A 21561-nucleotide genomic window follows, 5' to 3' on the forward strand; every position below is an offset into this window, starting at 1 on the left:
AGAAATGGCCATAAATAGACTAAAAATCTACCCTTTCACAAAGTGCAAATGCTTACGAACACTGCTGCCAAGAAATTAATTTCACACATGGTGTGTGGTTTGAGAAGATTGATGATGACTCTCATATTTGTATGTCAAGTACAGAGCAGGCGGCCTGATTAGCTAAGCACGTAGCATAAAGACTGTAAGCAGGGGGAAACAGTTAGCCCGGCTCACTAATTACCATGTTGTTCCTCATTTGTTTATTCTGTACACACATCAAAGTGTAAAAACAACAAGATTTGTACTTAGTCAACTTCAGTGGTGCTGGTATGTGTACTTTGTTACCAGTGTTGGGCAAGTTACTCAGAAGTTGTAATAGGTTACTAGTTACTTATTACTAATTAAAAAAGTAACAATATCACTTTTATAAATATATCACCTTTGAACTACTGTTTTTCTGCACATGCATTAGTAAGAGACGTATTGAGTATTTTTACAAAACATACCGCATTGCTTAACGCCACTCTCTCCCGATGAGTCCAAGCATCACTGGCAGTAGCGGTCGGAGTTCGTTTCTAAAGGTTTCACGTTGCTGTGCTGCTTCTGCAGATGCTTCAATAAATTAAATGTAACGGTTGGAATTGTTGGCGGTTGAAAGCTTTTTGCTGGTCGCAGAAAGTTTAAAACGGACGACAATGTTCTTTGCATTTTAGACTGTGACACAATAATGGTGATACTAACAGCTGTGGAAAGCACATCTCTCTCCCTCGTTCTCCATTCTTCCTTTAGCTGACTTTAACAACATATGGTCCGAGTAGTATATAGCTGCAGTACCAGAGGCTGCAGTTTCAGGGCTGCAATCCTAGGACCGGAACTGCATTTGTAGGATCCTTGTTATCCTTGTACTTTGATACTGCCAGCTAGCTATGTTACTCTTGACAGCCCCCTGAAGCCAATTACCCTTACCCTAACCATCACAGGGTGTGTGCCTAAACTTAAGTTATTGATTATATACATGTCAGCCGGTACACCCTCATGGCCGACGTGCTGGCAGACAGGGTAAACCACCTTTGTGTTGCTGTGCATTACCACCACCCATCCACTAGATGGAGATGTCGCAAAAGAACTACGATCCTAGAACTGCGGTCCCAGGATTGCGCGTGTTCTGAAACTGCAGCCTCCGCTACTGCAGTTATATAATATTGGCGCATAGGCACATTCACGTAAAGGATGATGCGTTCAATAACGCAGTAATGCAGCATTACTTGGATTAGTAACTTTAATAATATTACTGTTATCCATTACACTACTAGTTACTAGGTAAAGTAATATTTTTACAGTACTGCCCAACACTGTTTGTTACCTCCAGAAAGAGCCCGGCTAGCTATTTCTTGCTGTTCTCTTGCTTAGCTGCTATCCATCTGCTGGCTGCAGCTTTAGTACTGTACAAACATTGACAGTGGTATCTTTCTATCTGTGGTCAAGAGAACGAATACAGTACGATTACATTTCCCAAAAGGTCGAATTATTAATTTACACTTAATTTGCTAAATCGTGATAAACACAATACAGTATAATGCATGAATTACTGTTGGCTCAAGTAATTGCTGGCTTGATATGGAGCTAGAAGTCGTTGGAACCCTCAGAGATGTATAATGTTTGTATCCACTAGCTACTCCCAGTGCTCCCAGCCCAGAATGACGGATGATGTTCAGGGATAGAGAGCTAGCAGCACCCACAACACAAAAACAATATAACAATGACCATACAAACTCTCCAAACAATACATGCAAATCATACATCTATCGTCACAATATTGCCAAACCATTTCCACAAAATCCCCTCATGGCTGTTTTCTGCTTGTTTGTTGGCCACAAGTCCTGCTGAGTCATACCTCACAAAAGCTGAACTGAAGCTACATCGTCAAAGGACTGCCTCTGAATTTCCATCTATGAGTAAGTAACTGAGAGAACTGAGAGTCAGAGCAACTTTTTTTTTGAAAGACACTAACAACATTTTGACATCTTCAACAAAATTATCCCTACTAAACCTCCAATATGATCTGATGAAGATTATTTTTGGACCTGGCTTTGGTAGGCTACTTTGTTTTCACTAAAGCAATTATATTATGGTTACTGCAACCTAAAGCTCTGTTAGTATAAATATAGTCGATGCATGTTGCTATTTGGGTGCTATCACTCTTCAGTGACTCTATTTGGTTTGTTATTTTAATTACTTGTTATGTGCCATTCTAACTGTCCTGTTTTTTTTCATTTAGGAGCTATAGAGCCACCAACTCTCAGGTGTTGGTGGAGACCGAACAGATCTAGGAGGAGAGTAAATATTGGACTTACGTGACAGATGGCCAGAGACATGACTCCTTATATTTGCTAACATGTTTGCCATGTCAAGTTTACATGATGATGATATATGAAGGTTCTGTTTACAGCTTATTGCACTGCATGCAAGTGGCCAAATTCATCTATAATAATGCATCATATTTTATAAGCACATTATATGTTTTGTGTAAATGCACATTCAGAAGTTCCATCAAACCATTAAAAGTCTCCCGTAAATGAATAGCATAGTCAGTCTAGTCAGTCTAATCAGCTGAATAAGCCATGGTTAACAATGAAACAGACAACTTTTATAACGCACTATGTGTTGATAATCAGTAGCAGCCCACATGTAGCCTGTCTCATTTTCATGTTTAGACAAAGATCAGTTTGTCAGTTCTCTTACAGCTGCTTTTCGCAGGCAATGTTTGCATCTGTAAGTGTGTATGTGTGTGTTTATGGGAGTTTGAGGTAGCATGGGCATATTTGTGTTCAGTTTAAAATGGCAGTGACGTGCACTGTTCTCTGTGGGTGAACTCAGAGCTCTCTTGTTAATGTTTACAGTCTGTAAGCAGCAGTCAGAGAGATAGAAAGAAAGTGTGTGTGTGTGTGTGTGTGTGTGTGTGTGTGTTTGTGTGTGTGTGTGTGTGTACCCATACCCCCTTAAAAAGATACTGTAAAGGGGGACGTGGATGATGACAGAGGGGAAATTAGAGAGAACCAAGGCAGAATGTGGTTGAGTTTGGCATCTTACTAACATACCTATAATTAACAACTTAATTATAAACGGCTTATTCCCTAATGACCATCTCTCCAACATTATTCACTTAAGTACAGCACTGAATTCTCTTTTCATGTTGCCAGCTCTAAACTGATGCCAAAAAATGTGTTGAAGTAAAACCACTGGTGACAGTGAAAGAAATAACAAATCCAGAAGGAGACAGAAGCTATGTATGTGTTCTTTCTTAGTTTGAATAGGTTTTACTATTGGAATTTGCATGTTTCCTAACAGGATGTAAATTTAAAAATCTAAGACAACACCCAAATCAGCGTGTTGTAAGTCAGCTCAATGACAACGCAACACCACTAGTGATGGAACAATCATGACATCAAGACAGTAGCTATGGCCTTTCTTTAAAGCATAACTTTAGTAGTGGAGAGTTTGTGATGAATATTAAATCAAATAGATGTATATTCAATAATCCAATATTCCTGCGAATACAAAAAGGTGCACTGGATTTATTTAGGCTTCATATGTCGAAATTTTGTGAACTGTATCATGGTTTCCTGTAAAAGCCTCAGTGTGAAAAACTCCATGACACTGGAATGTGTCATCCATTCAACCAGTGTTTGTCTGTCCTTGTTTTGACTTATTGTGCAACGTTTCGGGCACCTGAAGGTTGTTATCTCAGTCACAGATCTCTGATTGAACTGATTACATCTGTGTTCAGTTTTTTTTCACTGATGTAATGTTTGACCGCGTTCAGAAGAAACATCTCCCATGAAGAGTAGGAAAGAGTATCACAGAGGAATGAAATGTAACCACAGTGTGTTTACATGGATATCTGATGGTGTTAGGAGGCAAACAGCAGCTATAAATATATAATTTAAGTTTCACTTTACCATAAATATTAGCGTGATTTACCACATTTTGCAGTTCCAAAGTCTCTTCAGAAAACATGCACAGACTGTTCTGTGGCGCTCTTTCAAATACTTCTCAGTTTTGTTTGGTCTGGTTTTGGCAGATAATGTCTAGTAACATAAAACAGTCTTTGAGTTTTTGATCTCTTGACTCAATCGGAGAAAAATGTGAATTCCTGCACTTGATAAAGGATTCATTTTGAGGTCATTTTCATGGGGGCTGTAGTTGTTTGTATGCTAACAAATTATTTACTTCTTAACATTGAAAAAAAGCATATAAAGCCACATAAAGGTTTAAACATACTATAGCAAGTGATGAAGCCTACTGGAGGCCTGTTTGTTTTTAAATGTGGAAAGTAAAACCCCAATTACGCACTTCATATTTTCAAAAATGACCCTCCACCAAAATGCTTAATGAGAGACTGGACCGGGTTACCGAAGCTAGTGGAACAGAAGCTAAGCCAGCCCGGATGTGACATTTCACCTTTCCATGGAGGCCATCTGGCAAGAGGTCAGTCAGCTCATGTTGTTCTGTCGAGGGAGATTTGCTGCTTATGATGTAACAATCACTATAATGGACAGTTTGGAAATAAGCAAAAAAATCTGGGAACACACCAAAGCCTGCTTGATTTTAGCATGGAAGCTAGCTAGCTTACAAACTGTGGGACAGAATCCTGCTAAACATATATGATACCCATTCACTTCAACATGTTCTATAAGCTAATTTTGGATTAGCTAAAATGTCTTATGACGTTCAACTTTGTACACACACAGTACACACAAACACAAAGAAGCTGTGCTGTTGTTTATTTTAAGAACATTCAATGTATATAACTGCTTCAGCTGTTTTATTGTTCAGACATGAACTTTACAACGGTATTAATTGATTTCCTTCAGCTATGCTAGTTCCTAACTTTTTCTGTTTAGGCTTTTTCACTATGAGCCTCTTTCACGTTACACACAGTCATTGATTCCATTGTTCATATGAAAATATTGATTAGTGCAGCTTTTTATTTAAAGCCGATTATGAACGTGATTGTGAACATGATCATTAGTGTAATACCTGAGTTTTATTACTTTTGCTTTCCCATAAAAGCAAGACTCAGTCAATCAAACTGAGCTATACACCAGAGATTTGGCCGGTACCAGTAGCTACCACTTCAGTGCCTTGCCTCATGAGTACTTAGCCAGTACTTTTTGAGGCTGAGTGAGGTTATCTACTGCCATATTCACATTTCACTATGATTTTCTGCTCACACTATGCTTCTGTAGTAATCTATTAGGGAGGGATTTAAAACGAGACAGAGGCATCAATGAGGAAATAACAATGGCTTTCTTCACTTCTTGCCTTTTACTTTTTGCAGATGTTAGGCCCTTGACAAGAGTGATATATTTTAGTCCATAAGTGTGCTATATATCGCAAACCCCAAATGTCTTCCAGCCTGTTACATGACCTAATCCACACTTAATCAATTGAGGCAGACTCACTGCACAGAGGAAAGAGGTGTGTTTGCAAATTTCTCTGCAGTATCAACAAATAGTTTCACTGGCTGAAGACGAGAAAAAAATCAAAGCGTGTGACCTCTCCTCTTCAGTAATCACACTGGACGCTTACATCCTCAGCTCAGCGCAGATGGAGCCAGCGTCACAGAAGGAAAACATATTTGGTCATTATCAAAACAATGAAAACGCTCAACCAGGATCATGGGAGGCAGCCCAGGGAGAGACAATTCAAAGTTTTTCATTTCAAACCACTGTGACTAATGCAGGTCTTACTATATAATCTGCTGACTCACTGTTACTGGAAAGCATTGGTTCTCAAAGTGTGGTCCAGGAATCCACACAGGGGTTACAGAGAGACTTTCAGGGTGCCTTAAGCAAAATGAAGAATTGTTTCATTTATAATATATATATAATTTAATGAGCCACATAATGAGGTCACACATTATGTCATGCTTTTGCTCTGCAAACAACAGTACTGAAAAAAGTATTGATTTCTTACAGCAGTATAGAGTGATGTATTTTAGTATATCTGTTATTATATTACACTGTTATTGGCTTTATTGACATAAAAAATAGGACATTTTTATGAGGTTGGCTTTGTATTGTTGCTGCTACACAGACACATACCAGTGAAAGGTTGACAACCATTAATCAGTGTTTTTAAGATCAGCCTTTTCAGCTGTTTCCACTCTTGAGAAAATTTTCATCAAGGTTGGAGGATGGAAAACAGCGTCAATAGAGGACGAGACACATTCGCGGATTTATCAGCATTTATGTGGATTTAATCTAAGGCACAACAGCATTCTCAGAAACCTCTGGTGACTGATGAAGCTGATACCCGGGACCTCTGACCTCTACAGTGGTTTGTTGGTTTGGAGCCGTCTGTGTCTTGGACTGCCCCCAGCAGACTCATAAGAAACCCTGAGGTGAGAGAGTGAGAGAGACGGAAAGATGTGGGGGGGGGGGGGACAATCTTCCAGTAAATCATCTCACCAAGCCCCCTCCTCATCTCCCAGTGCTCTCACACACTCCTTAACACACAAACACACACACACACAGACTGTTGACAGTAAGCAGGAGGGTGGAATGTCTAAGTATTTGAATGACTGTGTCTGTTGCACGGGTGCACACACACACACACACACACACACAATTGCTATCTGGTGTTGAATGTTTGCTCTGTTGGGGTCCAGTTACAAGGGGGAGGGTGGTGGTCCTCAGCAGCCACCATGTCTGTCTGCCTATACAATAGAACATGATAGAAAAACATAAAAAGAGTAAATGTAGGAAAACAGTGGAAGGTAAACCTGCCTAAACTCTATAGCATATTAATGCTTTTCTGTAAAAGATTCGACCTGTGGCTGTTTGCTACATGATGAATGACCGACGGAGCTTATATGTTCATTCAACACGGCCTTGCTGTGCACAAAACCACAAGTCAGATGTTCCCTCCTGACTTGCTGCAGCCCTTATCTTAACAAAATATCATTAGAGCGAGGGGATGGAAAGATAATGAGAGAAAAAGAGCTACAGATAGAGACCAGAGGGAGGCAGAGCAGTCGGGGGAAGGAAGGAAAAAGGTTAACTGTGTGTTTGGATTGACTATGTGAGACAAGCTGATGTGGAGATTGAGATATTAATTATCCCCACTGACACCACAAACCGGATCAGATTATGATTTTGTGTGCTGTGTTTAGTGTTGGACATCATTGTGTGTACTACAGTTCAAGCCACAACTACCACAGAGTTTCTCAAAGTGACACAATCATAGTTTTACCAACACAAGACATTGTGAGAAGTGTCAGCAACAGTTCTGATCAACCTGTTGATAAATGGGAGAGGAGAGGAAGAGGTGCAGTAAGAAATTAGGAGAGGAAAGAGTCCTTCTGATAGTTTACACAGCGCACGGACATAAAAGCTAGCCAGCCCGCCTCCCTCCCCTCCCCTCACATTTACCACTCTTTCCATGTTGTTTCTTCACCCCACCACCACCACCCTCCTCCTTTATCCCTCCCTTTCTCCTCCCTCCTCCGGGCCAGAAGAGAGGAGTGATCAACCTGAGAGTTTAAACAAACCAGAGAGGCGGCAGGGCAGAGCAGAGCTCACACACACTCCCACACACACATACACTCATACAGCTGTTCAGCGCGGAGGAAACTCTAGTGAACGGTGCCGGAGAGCGAAGCTGAGGTAGGTTTGTTGCAGCTGTAAGAGGAGATTACCTCATTGCTGCGCTTTATGGCAGTTATGAAACAACATAAAAGAGATGTTTAAAACTTTAGTGCAAAACTTTAGTGCAAAACTTTAGCGTTTAATGCAGACAGTCAGTCAGACGGAGCAGTTGTTGTGGTTGAATCAAGTTTGTGATGTTTTAGATTTTGTTGAATGAAATCATATAATCTTCCCATTCATTGTCACTGTTTTATTTATGTAGCTGAATTTTAGCACAGGACAGCACAATTGCCTTTGTTGGTTGGTTCTATTAAGAGTTTCACAGCTGCTCAAAATATAAGGTTCAGGTCTTGTCCCTTTTGTGCTTTTAGACGGAAGACGGAGTGAGACACCTGTACCTGCAAAACACAGCTTATAAAGGAGAAGCAGCCGAGGACGGAGCTAAAGCACGAGGATCTCACTCTCGGAGGGTCACCAGTGTCTGCAGCTGTACCGACCCTGCCGAAGCATCAACGCTGGCTGAGATGGGAGACTTGTGCCACCCCCGGTCTTCCTCTCCAGAGGGGGAGACCGTGTGTGAAGCTCTAGCCCGTTACGAGAACACTCTCCAGGATGCCATCAGGGAGATCCATGTGGACGTCAGCGCTTTTAAGCAGGGCATGGAGCGTCGTCTGGAGGAGACAGCCAACCTGAGCGGGCCTCTCGGACGGGCTGTGGCTCAGCTCCAGCTCGAGAACAGGCAGCTCAGGAGTCAGCTGGAGGCTCTGACGCGACAGGTGGAGCTCCTGAGTGGGATGACGTGTGACAGGGGCACCCTGCTCAACAACAGCCACAATCACAGTCAGAATCACAAAAATCACTTAAGTGACATTCAGGAGAACCATCAGGAGATAAACGAGGTGATCTACGGGAAAGGTGAGGCTCACACTCAGAGCCAGGCTCACCTCCACGTCCAGCCCTGCAGCCTGGGGAGCCAAGCCCAGATCTACAGCGGGCTCAGCAATCAGTCCAGTCCTGCGTCCCCACCTGCCACCTTCTCATCCTCCCCCAGCTCCAGCAGTCCTCCTGTGGGCTCCAGAGTTTCATCCATAGTGACAGGCCCAGTGTCAAGCAGCAGCCCCACTGCTGCCCGCTTCTCGAGCCGAGCCACATTCGCCGTGTCCAGCAAGACTAACGTGAGTACTGCATGTTTTTGTAGAGATTCCCAGTCAAGTGAACTCAAGCGTCCCTTCATCCACACCGCCCTTCATGTGTTCATTTGCATGGATTTTAAACTGAATGTAATTTAACACTATTCATTTTATGAAAGAGCATATTGTTATTTTTGTTGTAACTGAGCAGTCAAAGTTTGGGCCTGTTTGGTTTCAAGTTTGCATTCGTGTTACTATAAATTTGAGTCACAGAATCTGGCTGTTTCAACCTTTGATTGTGATTCAACAGTTTATCCATTTAGCTGTTTCATCCATGCCTTTAATCTCGCTATTTCAACCCTTATCCATTCCCTTTAGCTATCTGTTCCCACCAACCATTTCTTTTAGCTAATAATTTTATTACATTGAACTATTCGAACCGTTTATTCATTACGTTTAGCTATATATTGCACAATGTATAAACTCTTAGCTTAGTATTAAGACTTCTCTTCTCGATTGCTCAACAGTTTTCACACACTCTCAATTGCAACATATAATATTCAGATGTAATAGCTTGACTCAATATGTGAATATGATAATGATTTCTATTTTTCAAATAACTTCTGCTGCAATCATTTCACAAACCCTCTGACAACTGCAGAATCACCGCAGGGGGTAGAAGTACCCCTGCTTGGAAATCCCAGCTGTACTGGTCAAGAACTGCCCAAATGTCTCTGGGAAGTTCATCCAAGATAATTTGTAGTTTGTGTCCTCCTGGGCTGTTGCACACAGAAGCTCTTCACATATTTATGTTTGACTCACCACATTCCAGTGCCAGGTACTGTACTTGGTGACATGGATGGAAATGCAAAATGCCATAGCAGAAGAGGTAATCCAGTAATTGCGATGGTAATTTTCCAGGTTGGGAAAGGGCAGAATGTGAGTTTGACTGATGCCGGGTTGCGTTGTGGCTGTGTGGCTGTGTCAGATGAGGCACTGGCTGTGTCACTGCGGTTGCACAATAGCCTTCCACCAGGATGCTTAAGGATTTATGAAGTACAGGAACATGAGTCGAGCAGGCTCCTGGGAGGTGAGGTTAGTGTGGTTGTGTGGTTTTCAGACCTGAGTCAAATATGTGAAATCAGCATTGTGTAATGTAGGCTCTGGTTAGTCATTATCGCTGTCGTCCCGTGGTAACCTAGTGGGTCCAGTGTTGGGTAATTTTATGCTTTAGCTTCACCTGAACAATTACATGGTTCTGGTTTGAAAACATTCTAGCCTGTGGTCTTGTGAAACTCCTTGTAAACTCTACTGATAATCTAAAACAAGCCTGTTTTCTTAGTTCTGGGAAAGCTGACATTTTCCTTGATACTAAGGGTGTATCAAAACTGGTTTTATGTTGTGTCTGTGTACAGGTTGCATCACAGTTAATCACTGCATCGATAGTGACCAGACCAGGCCTGTGTCAGTGGTTAGTGCTCATTGGTTTCTGAGTTACTATCGGGAATACATCTTTACTGTCACCACGGGATGATGCTCATGGAATGTCTTCTGGAGTTGTAACCCGTCTTGGAGTCCCTTACATTAATTGTCCCTGTTCATATCATTGCATAGTTCGATTTTTGTCCCCCCTTGGCTTGTCTTGCTTCTAATGAAACCAAAAAGAGAATCTCCTGGCTTCTCTCCATCCTGTGGTTGCTGCATCGCTCAGCCAGTTTATGATGAGTGTGCAGTTTTCCTGGCCTCCTCCTGATCGCAGATGATGAGGTTTTCAGAGCAGAAAGGAAATTCTGTCCTATCTGTCTAAATATTTAGAGAAATGAGACAGCAAAAACAAGCTGATTACAATCAAGACAGTTTTATTTTTTGTCTTCCCATTCTTAGGTGTATACATGGGTATGCATGCGTTTGAGTGTGTGGTTGTGTTGTAAATAAGTCCCTTTTGTGAATTTGTGATCTTGCAATGGCACGAATGAAGGCAAATTCAAACAATCTCTGCATTACCTGCGAGAACATTTAAGCACGCTTGCATTGTTTTCCAGAACTTTATTAAAGCACAATCCAATATTCCATATGTGTGCTCGGCATGTTAAAAACTGGAGCATTTAAGATTAACTGGAATATGCTTCTCTGTCTGCACAAAAGCGAACATGCATGTTCTGAGACACTCTTGTGTCTACTTTCTTTTATACTTTAGGGCATAACACATTGTCGACACTGCCTCCATAGGGCGCTGCAGTTGCAGTCATCCATCAGGGTCTTCACTGAATGTGTTCAGCCCAGAATTGTATTTTCTGAGCTTTCTTTGCCAGCGTGGAGATGTGAAATGACCATGTCAGGTTCTCAGTGATGCTGATTCCCAGGGAACTGAAACTGTTCACCTGCTCCATCGATGTAGACAGGAGCGTGTGTCTTTATCTCCTTTTTCCTGAAATCAACGATCAGCTGCTTGGTTTTGCTGATGTTGAGCAGTAGGTTGTTTTCTGTACTCTGCAAGATTGTTGATTTCCTCCTCTTATCGTTGTTTGAAATCCGGGCCGATGATGGTGGTGTCAGCGTGAACAGGAGGGGGCTGAGCTCCGGTGTTAAGATCCAAACTACCTAAGTTCTGTGTTCTGTGAAGCACGCCTCTGGAGCAACTAGGGGTTAAGTGTCTTGACTTTAAGCGTCACAGTGTGTATTGTAAAGTGTGTGAGGGGGATATCTGGAATTGAAATCTGACAGGAACAATGGCCTTTAAAATAAAGTTATCAGTGAAATTATCTCAATCCTACTTAGGCATCTCTGTCCTGCAATATCTTGTTATCAGAACTGGCATACTGATAAATCTGCAATAAGCTGATATGGACCGGCATGTTTTCTACCAGAACGCTTTAACAGCAAGCTTTCATGAGCTGAATGTAGCTTGGACCACCATTGTATGTCAGTCAACAGCAGACAATAACCACTTTTATTTACTGTTCTATTTATCGACCGTTAAACAGTGAAACCAAAGATTTTAAATCACATGTCAAGCTGTTTTCACATGTCAAGTATTTCAAAACCACAGTGAATGGCAGGAGGGAGTCTGAAGAGGATGTTATTTACTTCCCGGGCGCTCCGTCCTGCTGTGGAAAGTATGACATTTATGAGGCCAGCATTGAGATTCTCTTTTTTATTTGGAGCAGGGTTGCTCCTTGGTGAAGCTCTGTGTTTTGTCGTAAAGTCACAGCTGATACAAAGCTGGGACACGCGCGCACACACACACACACACACCCTTTAGTGTGTATTTGATGGACTACCACAGCCATGAACATCAGAACTGTCTACTATGTTCAGGTTTCCAGCAGCTAACCAATATCACAATTCTTGCAAGGTATGATATATGCACTCATAATCATACAGACTCAGATAAGACTCACAAAAAATGTTAAAAACACACGCATTATGCTAATAGCTGTTAGTCCTGTATCTGTAATTACCAAACTATGTAGTGGATACAACAGAGGAATGTTATCGCCTGTGAAATCATGTGGTCAGAGCGAAACAACACAAGGGCACCTTTGTTTCTGCGTGTCTCTGCTGTGGGAGATCCCCCGCTGTCAGCCAAACACACCACTGCAGATGCGCACAGATCAGATCAAACATGAGATGCAGAAAATACTCTGAAATAATGAACCAGCGCACAAAGGTTCGCTGTGTGTACGCCGCTTCAAATCATGGTAATTAGCATCATGGGATTTATTATTTTTTTTTGTCCACATAGTCAGATCTCGGCACACGGCTGCTTGAATTATAATTGCAGCTCGCTCTTCTTGCCACATCCTCACCTGTCTGTCAGAGGGCGACGTGAGGGAGACACATAAAGTTCATTTGGCTGTTAAATCAGACACGCGCGCGCCAACACACCGCAGGCATTCTTACCGGCTCGAATCCGAGCTGAAGCTGCCTGTGCCAGAGAGATGTGTATAGGCCGTCACCTTCACTGTGACCTGCCAAGCCGTCACAAGAGCAGACACACACCTGCACGCACACACACACTTACAAAACACACCTGCAGCACGTCAGCACGATCTCATTCATATCGACAGCACACCTGCATCTGAATGAATTATGAATGCTTGCTTTCTTATTTCTGATCTGCCTCTTCAGCAGCTGAGCTGAAATGTACTGTATGTATAGGCCTACGCTCGAGAGTTTATTCCTCTCATTCTACTTTCATTGACAAAAACCACGTCGACATGATGATTAATGTTTTCTAATATTTAAGATATTTTGCCATTGTTTGCCACTTTTCTGATTCAGTACTTTGGAATTCGCATAAAATTACTTGAATGGAAACTCAGCTGTGTGTGTGTGTGTGTGTGTGTGTGTGTGTGTGTGTGTGTGTTTCCATCTGGATGGTTTCTGAGGTTTATAAAGAGGCAGCTGTGTGGCTCTTTTCTGTCGTCTAATGGTTCTTGGCAACAGGAATTAGTCAAGATTAGGATTAGGACAAAGACCTAAGCCTCCTCAACAATGTCTCCTCTTCCTCCTCTGTTTTTTCTTTCACCCCTCTCTACACTTTGCCGTCACACACATACACACACGCACACGCACACACAACATCGCTGTTGCCAATCACAGTGCCAAAGCAGCCAACTCAATGGGCCATTGTGTGGGATCTTGTGCTTCATTGGGAATAGATTGACTGTGGAAGGATTACAGGATCGACCCTCCTCTCTTCCTCCTCTTTGAAATTCTTTCTCTCCTTCCTCGTCTCTTCTCCATCTTCTAATCCGCGCCCTTATCCCACAGTTTTTTACTGATATGTGACTGATATGAAGTTTAATCACTTTTGATTCATTAAAGTTTCTTCTTTTCAAGCTTCTTGTCTTTGGCTTAGTTTGACAGAAAAAAACATCTTAACTCAAGGCCCACTTACTAACCTTTTCAGGACTTTCAATTTACTCCTTTTTCATTTAGAAGAATCACATGTGGTACATGTGAAATTTAAAATGTGGAAACATTTTAAAATCACATGTGAAATACGTGGGAAACATGCTTTGCACGTGGGAAAAATGCTTTGCACGTGGAAACATGTGCTTTTGGAACATTTTCATGGTGAATGTAAATTACCACGTGAAACTATAGGATGACACATGGAACACATTTGCTCTGCATGCACAATAATCCTGAAAAAAAAACAACTACTAAGAAGATCTTCAGTTAAAAGGGCACCGCATCGATTTTACATTTACTTTCAGTTTACTCGACATGCTTAGTAAAGCTGTAAAATGTCTTCTTTTGTGTCCAGTCTGAGAAATTAACCTTGATGATGTCATAGTGATGTCATCACTTTCTCAGTATGAAAGTTAGCCTGCACTATAAACTGGGCTGTCAAAAGATGTGGGCATTTAGTCTGTCCGGGAAGGTTTAATAAAAGATGCTGTTGAGCTGGATTATGGTGTTGTTGGAGCTGGACCCATACCAGGGACTGAGTCAGGATATCTCGGCCTCTGCTGCTTCTATTTCGGCCTTTCTTTTATTAATCTGTCCACCAGTCTTATGAAGATACAAAATTTTTTCTTGTCAGTGCAAACTTTGAAACTAACTTTGAAACAATATTTAGACCATTGCAGGAAACAAAATAACGAAAATTTAAACATAATATTTACATGGAATCATACATTTGAATCAGTTTCTCTTGAAGTCTTTTTATAGACTTCAGATACCTTCCAAAACCACACCTGTACCTCTCAAGACTCTACTACGATACAGTACTTTCCTCTAGCACCGTGTGCGTGCTCACAGGCAGATGAACAGATCAGCGCAGTCAGGTAAGGGGGTTATCTGCTGTTCTCTATCAATGCACAGAGACTGGGTGCGCTTCAGTTATGGCTCAGTACAGCACTTGCGTCACATGTTATGTAAGTGATGATTTCTTTAGATTGAAAAGTTGAGTTTTTGGTTCAGTTGTGGGTGTTTCTTGTATGGGCTCAAAGGGCAGGCATTCCAAGGCGTTACATGCAGCAGTTTAACATCAATAAGTCATTGCCATGCACATTTTGAGGTTTTCCATACTTTTTCCAAACAGTCAAATTGTTTTAACAAATGATTGACTGTATGTAACGGTGGCGTCTGACAGTGGAAGGAATGAAAGGTGAAGTCGCTTTCAATAGATTCTTGCAGGAAGCAACAGGATTTGTGGGAAATATGGATTTAATTTAAACTATGACAAGTAATTTGACAGTAATAATATTTGTCTGATTATTAAACACTGAAGCTGCTATTTGATAGTCTGATTTAATCCCTAATACCAGCACATCATGGTGCACTCCCCCTGACTCCCTCCATCTCTCCCTGTGCACCCATTAGCTCCATCTCCCACTAACATTACACAACTCAACCTTGATGCTATCTGTTTCTTATCTATGCACACACACACACACACAGCAGACCACTGCAGCATGCAGTGTTTTAGTCACAGTCTGAGAATAGTCTGATGGATAGATTGTACTAATATGTACCGATCCCAGTCCAAACTGAATTATACTATGACTACTGGCTGCGTTTACATGCACGGACCCTCCTTTACCTTTAGGTTGTGTTAAAGGTGAAACCATAATATTATAAATTGTGTGCTTGCTGCAGTGTGTCCACACACACACACACCACACACACACACACATACTGTTTGGCCAAAGTCATTTTCCTGTATTCTGTAATGCGATGCAGAAGCTAGCTGGTGTTTGGTCTGGTATTTTTAAACCTGGCCCTATTTGTTATTTATTTTTTATTTTTTTTACATATTTTAGGGTCTAAATGACTAATAGGTACATAAAGTTTTGGAACTGGTCCAGTAGACAAGGGCTGCAATGGCTGCAACGTAATCCAACAAACAAAAAGGATCTTAGTCTTTAACAATGCTGTCTGTCTATCCATAATGTTGTCAGACACAGTAACAATCTGAGCCTGTCAGTGGCAAAAACAAGCTCTTGTGGCGGGCACTCTTTTTGACTTATGTTGCAGCCTGTTTGCGGCTACGGGATCAATTACAAAACTTTTCTACCTATTTATCATTTAGACTCCAAAATATGGTCAAGAAGTAAAGCAGATTTCCTTTCAGCGTTTTAAAATATTATGTCATGGTGTTGTCTGCTGAGTGTAAGATTGCCATGCTGGAATGTTAACTTCCTATTACAGTAATTGCATCTAAAGTACGTCAGTGTGATCTGGTGGGGTCACATAGGTCAGATGTCACATGTTGATAGCACCACTGCAATACAAACGGGTGTATCCTACGTGATGGGCTGTATTGTGTTATAATTATTATCCCTGCGAGGGTCACTCTGAGCAGAAGGTTTGCAGCGGAGATGGCTTTTTCTAAATGTATCACTGAAAAGGAGAAGAACACCGACCCTTTTTCCAACTCCCTTAATGTTAAATTCACTATCAACAATCTCCACAAATTATTATTTGTCTTATTTGCCTTGCAAAGATAAAGCGTTTTATGTGTGAGTTGAGATCCAGCAGATCACATTCACGTTCACAGATAACTGAAGGTGTGAGAGTGTGTTGGATTCTGTGTGTGTGTGTGCGTGTGAGTGTAGTGTTGTTTATCTCCATGACAAAGACAGTTGACATTTACACACTGTCTGTGGAGACTGCCCAGGCTGAGTCAGCCCTGACTGTCTCTGATACTGTGATGTCCAACATCTGATGTCTGTGTGTACACAAAGCCTACCACCACCCATCCTTCTATCCATCCATCCATCCATGTACTCCTCCCTGCCTCTGTGGCCCCTTCCTTACCCATTTACCCCTCCCCCAATCAGCCCCTCAGATCTCGTCTGCATTTTTAAGGCTGGATTCCTGACACCAACCCCCCCTTCGTGGCTATTAATACAGCCACGAGCAAGACGGAAAACAGAGCATATATATAGTGTTTACTAAAATGCCAAATAAATTTGAATAGTAACTTCAGTTTAAAAACATGTCATAGATTGATTTATCAATTCACCAAGTGTCATTTCAAAATCATCTCTACACTGTTGTTGATCTCTCTGTCTCTCTGCTTGCAATGCAAACTACTTATCAAGGCCATTTTCAATGCTGGTTTGGAAATACCTACTCTGATAAAGGCTGGCTATTAGTAGGAAGTTAAAATTGATTCAGACTGATATAAGATGAAGCTGAAAACAGGGCACAGCTGAAGAGACAGCAAGTGTGTGTATGTGTGTGTGTGTGTGTGTGTGTGTGTGTGTGTGTGTGGGTACATGCGGGGGGTTTAACAGAGGTATGCGGCCACTCCCTGGCTACCACTGGCTCTCTTAATGACTTCCAGACAATAGGCCGTGTTCCCGTCATCATCTCTGTGGAAACAGGTTAATAACTAACTGGCCGGTGGGAGAGCTCGCCCTCGCTGGCCTCTGAAACCAGTAAGCCTAACTGGAAGTTCCCTTCAGAGGTAGATTTTAAAGTTGCGTCAGTCCACCATGGGAATACTTTTAAATTTCTTTTAGCTGCCCTCATATGCAGTGTTTTGGAATAATGCCCAGAAGGCATTAAAAGGAAAATTGGTTTTAGAGGTTTTGTGACACCGCGGGGTCATGGGTGAGAGAGCAGGGGTTCCTGGAGTTTTCAGGATGTGGCAGGCATTAAGTCTCCCACCACAGGAAGGTGACCCACATACAACTACTACTTTGGACACAGGAGAAGTAGGAACATGACCCAGAGTTAATCAGTCTCCCTGTCAATCACCATGAGGATGACTTTCAAACGTAAACTCTGCAGAGGTTAGATGATGGAGTGTTGGAGGTCGATGTTTTCACAACACGATAAAACGGTTAGGAGCCCTGCAGGGAAATGGAGGCACTGCAGCAGCTATAGTGAAGCATACAGTGAGTGAAACATTAAAATAACAGTAAGAGTAATTACACAAACACTGTCGGTGCCTGCTTATGATGTACTCCCACAGGTGAGCTCGCCCCAGGCTGATGTTTAGAAATAGTTACAAAATTACAGAGAAATTTCCACAGTTGCTGCTGTAGCCTATTCTGTCACTCCAGAGCCATATAGAAAAAGAGTTGCATCATCTCTGTTCAATTTTAATTTAAGTGGCTTTATTGGCAAGACTGCATACAATACAGTGTAGCCCAAGCATTATTTATTTTTTATTTTTTACCGCAGTGGTGGATTGTGGAGCTTGACAGGCTCTGGGTTGCTCCCCCCGTCAGCCCTGGCAAACCAGTCATTGGTTGACATAAAATGTATACCAGCTGGAATGTTGCCACAGATATTGATTTAAAAACTGTAGTGCGATGAACTGGTTTGGCTCGCTTGCTTTAATATTTAGAAATTAAACACAGCTGGCAAATTCAACACTAGCAGCTATAGCCTGTGGGAATTGGGAATTGTGTAAACCTGTAGACTAATGTACACACAGTATTGAATACAGTCAACCTGAAGATAAACTCCAGAATTTAGAAAAAAAAGTAATAAAAACATGTTAGTATCCTAACTTGCTAATTAGAACTAAACACAAAGTACAGCTGGGTCTGATGGGATCATTGGTTTTGCAGGTCATAAACCAAAGTGTTGGACAAATTACATTTTGACCAGAAAATGAAATGAAATGTCAGATGATCAACTAGGTTATTACAATTCATCTTGAGTGGGACATGACTATCTATCCAATAGCTGTCGAGACATTTCACTGAAAACCAACTGACAGACCATCATTGCCATCACTAGCGCCATGCTTCTGGCTAAAAATGCTAGTCAGTCAAATGACACCAAATCCATCATATTTGGGATGGACAGCTCTGATGGAACCAGATTTGATTTTGATAAAGCACCAATATATTGTATACTCCAGATTACTACAAGAGCAGAAGGCCCTCTCACCTGTTTCTCTCCACACACACACACACACACACACACACACACACACACACACACCACCTGTCCAGTGTAGTCAGTTGCTCTTAGGAATGGAAGTGAAGGGAGAGGCAATACAGACTGTTCTCTGACCTCTCACCTATCAGAGTCAGCATGTCAGGCTCCCCTGCCTCCTTGTGTCCTCCTCTGCCTCACTGCCAGGAACAGAGGAGGAGAGGAGGACTGAGGAAGACAGGGGAGTCAGCCTCTATTGTTGCCATATGCTGGAGCTAGACCTCACAGAGGAGGGAGTACAAGGGTGAAAAATGATTTTTTCCCCCCCACAGCTATAAAGACCTACTCCTCCTAGATACTTGGCCTGGAAGAAGCAGAAACCATACTGTCCTTGCATGATTCTTATAAATCTTTAATAGACAACCAAAGGTCTATTATGTTTAGGGTCACTTAGAGCTCAGAATGGTCACTCTCTTGCTAAAATAAGGCAAGTGAAAGTATTAAGGTGATAAAACAAAGATAAGTATGTGGTGAGCTGTTTATCAGGGCTTAGTGTTTCCAAGACACCAAACATAGCGTTAGGGTTACATTATGTTGTTTGTAAACCTAACATAATGGTGAGAGGGTAGCACTAGAGGAAAGATCATGTGTCCAGAATAGAGAGGTTTCATGCAGGGGTTTTCAAAGTCTGAGAGTGGGCCTCCCCTCAGGCAAGGCTTGGAAAAATAACTAATAGTAGTCTCCCCCTCTTAGTTTACTTGCTTAGTCCTGGATGCCTATGGGATCATGATTATGTCATTTGATCCCATATACACCCAACGAAATCCTAATATGCCTGTTTGACATAACATCAGACTCGACTACAACGAATACTCAAAAAAGCTCTGTCCTAAGGCGTCGATTAGTTTCTGACTCTGGGAAAGTGGGAAAGACAGAAAACTATTGTATCTCTGAACTAACTAAATAGCACAAGGAAAGGCAAGTTTATTTGTATAGCACATTTCAGCAGTAAGGCAATTCAAAGTGCTTTATATGAAACATAAAGGCAACATGGGGAATATTAAAAAAGACATTTAAAATATAAGTTTCAAAAACAGTTAAATAGAAAATAAAAACAGGTTAATGTATCTGGTAAACCCATTTGTTCACCCATAATTCTAATTGGTTACTAATAATCAGGCTTTTCACCCTCCCGTGTTTGCTTTTGTTTCAAAAGCAGGGAATATCTGGTTCTAGAAAAATTACCCCGAAAACAGAAGAGTAAAAGTTACAGTGAAAAACATTAAACACATTTATGTTATTCTATGTTATCTCCTTCTGATAACTAATGTAATAACAAATGAGATATGTTTTCACTTCCATTCACTGAGTCTCTGCTGAAACAGTTTGGAGCCTCCCACTTTGAAATCCTCTGTCTTAGGGGCAGTAAGCAGTAATTGTTGTTGCTCTGGACCAAAAGAGACCGACTGACCGACCTCACCATCCATTGTCTCTGCCACCAATGAGGTAAAAACCGGCCCGTAACTATGACCATAAACAGAGAGAGAGTAATGCTTCTTTGTTATGGCAACAGATTGTTACAGACCTCAGCAGCACTCTTGATTTTAAGATGCAGTTTGCGGAGAAGCACATGTGAAGTCATGTCCTGTGACCGGCCAAGACTGTAACGTGTTTATGAAGATAACTTTTCCCTGTACAGTAGTTCTCACCTGCAATTAGATTTTTATATCTTCTCAGTTCAAAGGCTGTGCATATTTTCCAGTCTCAAGCCTAAGTGGTATTCCCTGAGATTCTTCTTGCAGAGAAATTGCAGGCTGCATGGATGTATTTGAAGAACAGGTGGTCTGACTGTGTCTTTCTTCCTCCGAAAGGATTCCTCTAAAAACTCCTGGGAGGAAATTACAGAGCAGGAGTCCTCTGTCACTAGCTGTTACCTCTGATAGCTGAGGAAACCTCTGATATCTTTACAGTTGTGTGTACACGAGAGCTTCATGCTTCACTTGTTACATTTGCACTGCTGTCCCATATTAAAATGCAAAGTCACTAGCTGTCACTGGATTTTGACTATAGTCGGACGGATGAATGGCAGTTTACAAGCTTGAATGGTTTTGAGTGGAGAGATTCATTTTGACCTGAAAATAGCACATTTGGGGAATTGGGTGAGAAGTTGTGGATTTGTGTTTAGATTTTCGAGAAAAAGAGGCATCATTTCAATAGATGTGTTTCAGCAATCGAGAAATACTGTAATGTTATGTCTTCATAATACTCAACAAAATGTTACGTTATAAGCCAGTTGTATTACAGTAATGTCTCCATTGACTATGCACAGCCAAATAAAACATATTAAATAAGGATAAGTTTAAAGCAATTTTCTCCACCTGTTGAATGACCAGCCAAAGTTGACCTGTTTATTTGCCCCTGCTCTGTCCTTTTTTCTCTTAGCTGATCCTGCCTGGGAAAATGTAAACATGTACAACAAATTGGCTCTTCTGGTCTGCATGCCATAAATTGTTTCATCTGATATTGCGGGGTATCAGACCCAGTGACATGCTTTTAAAATATATAAAAACAGCCACTTTTTTTCACTATATGGTCTTGTTTGCTAATATAGGTTATTAAATGAGTATTAAATTGAGACTGTTTCATAACCAATTAAAACTCCTTGTAGTAAGGACATGTAATGGAGTCATTGTAACTCATTACTGCCCATCTCTGGACATAACATGTTAATTAGTCATATTTTGAAGTGTGGCTAGGCAGATTTTTTCTACTTTCGGGCAGAGCTAGGCTAACAAAATTATAAGCTAGAGCTAACAGGTTATGTTAATATGGAAAACAAGGGAAACAGCTAGCCTGGTACTGTCCTAAGGTAAAATAAATCTTCCTACCAGAGCATGTAAATTGCACTCATACACAGACACGAGGGAGGTATCAATCTTCTA

General features: G+C 41.4%; 1 protein-coding gene across 2 annotated transcripts in view; it reads left to right on the forward strand.

Annotated features, from left to right (window-relative positions):
• The first annotated feature begins 4340 nt into the window (after positions 1–4340).
• The window catches only part of smtnl (smoothelin, like), a 31365-nt gene continuing 14144 nt past the window's right edge, over positions 4341–21561 (forward strand). The window contains exons 1-3 of one of the 2 annotated variants that reach the window (XM_046074846.1): positions 6370–6388; positions 7505–7652; positions 8006–8809. In XM_046074846.1, the coding sequence (XP_045930802.1) occupies positions 8159–8809 (651 nt within the window). In that variant the 5' untranslated portion in view covers positions 6370–6388; positions 7505–7652; positions 8006–8158. Of the gene's footprint in view, positions 4471–6369; positions 6389–7504; positions 7653–8005; positions 8810–21561 lie in introns of those variants that run through there. The other variant, XM_046074845.1, reaches the window with a different exon arrangement.

The sequence above is a fragment of the Micropterus dolomieu genome, linkage group LG17 (assembly GCF_021292245.1).
Source record: "Micropterus dolomieu isolate WLL.071019.BEF.003 ecotype Adirondacks linkage group LG17, ASM2129224v1, whole genome shotgun sequence".
NCBI lineage: Eukaryota > Metazoa > Chordata > Actinopteri > Centrarchiformes > Centrarchidae > Micropterus > Micropterus dolomieu.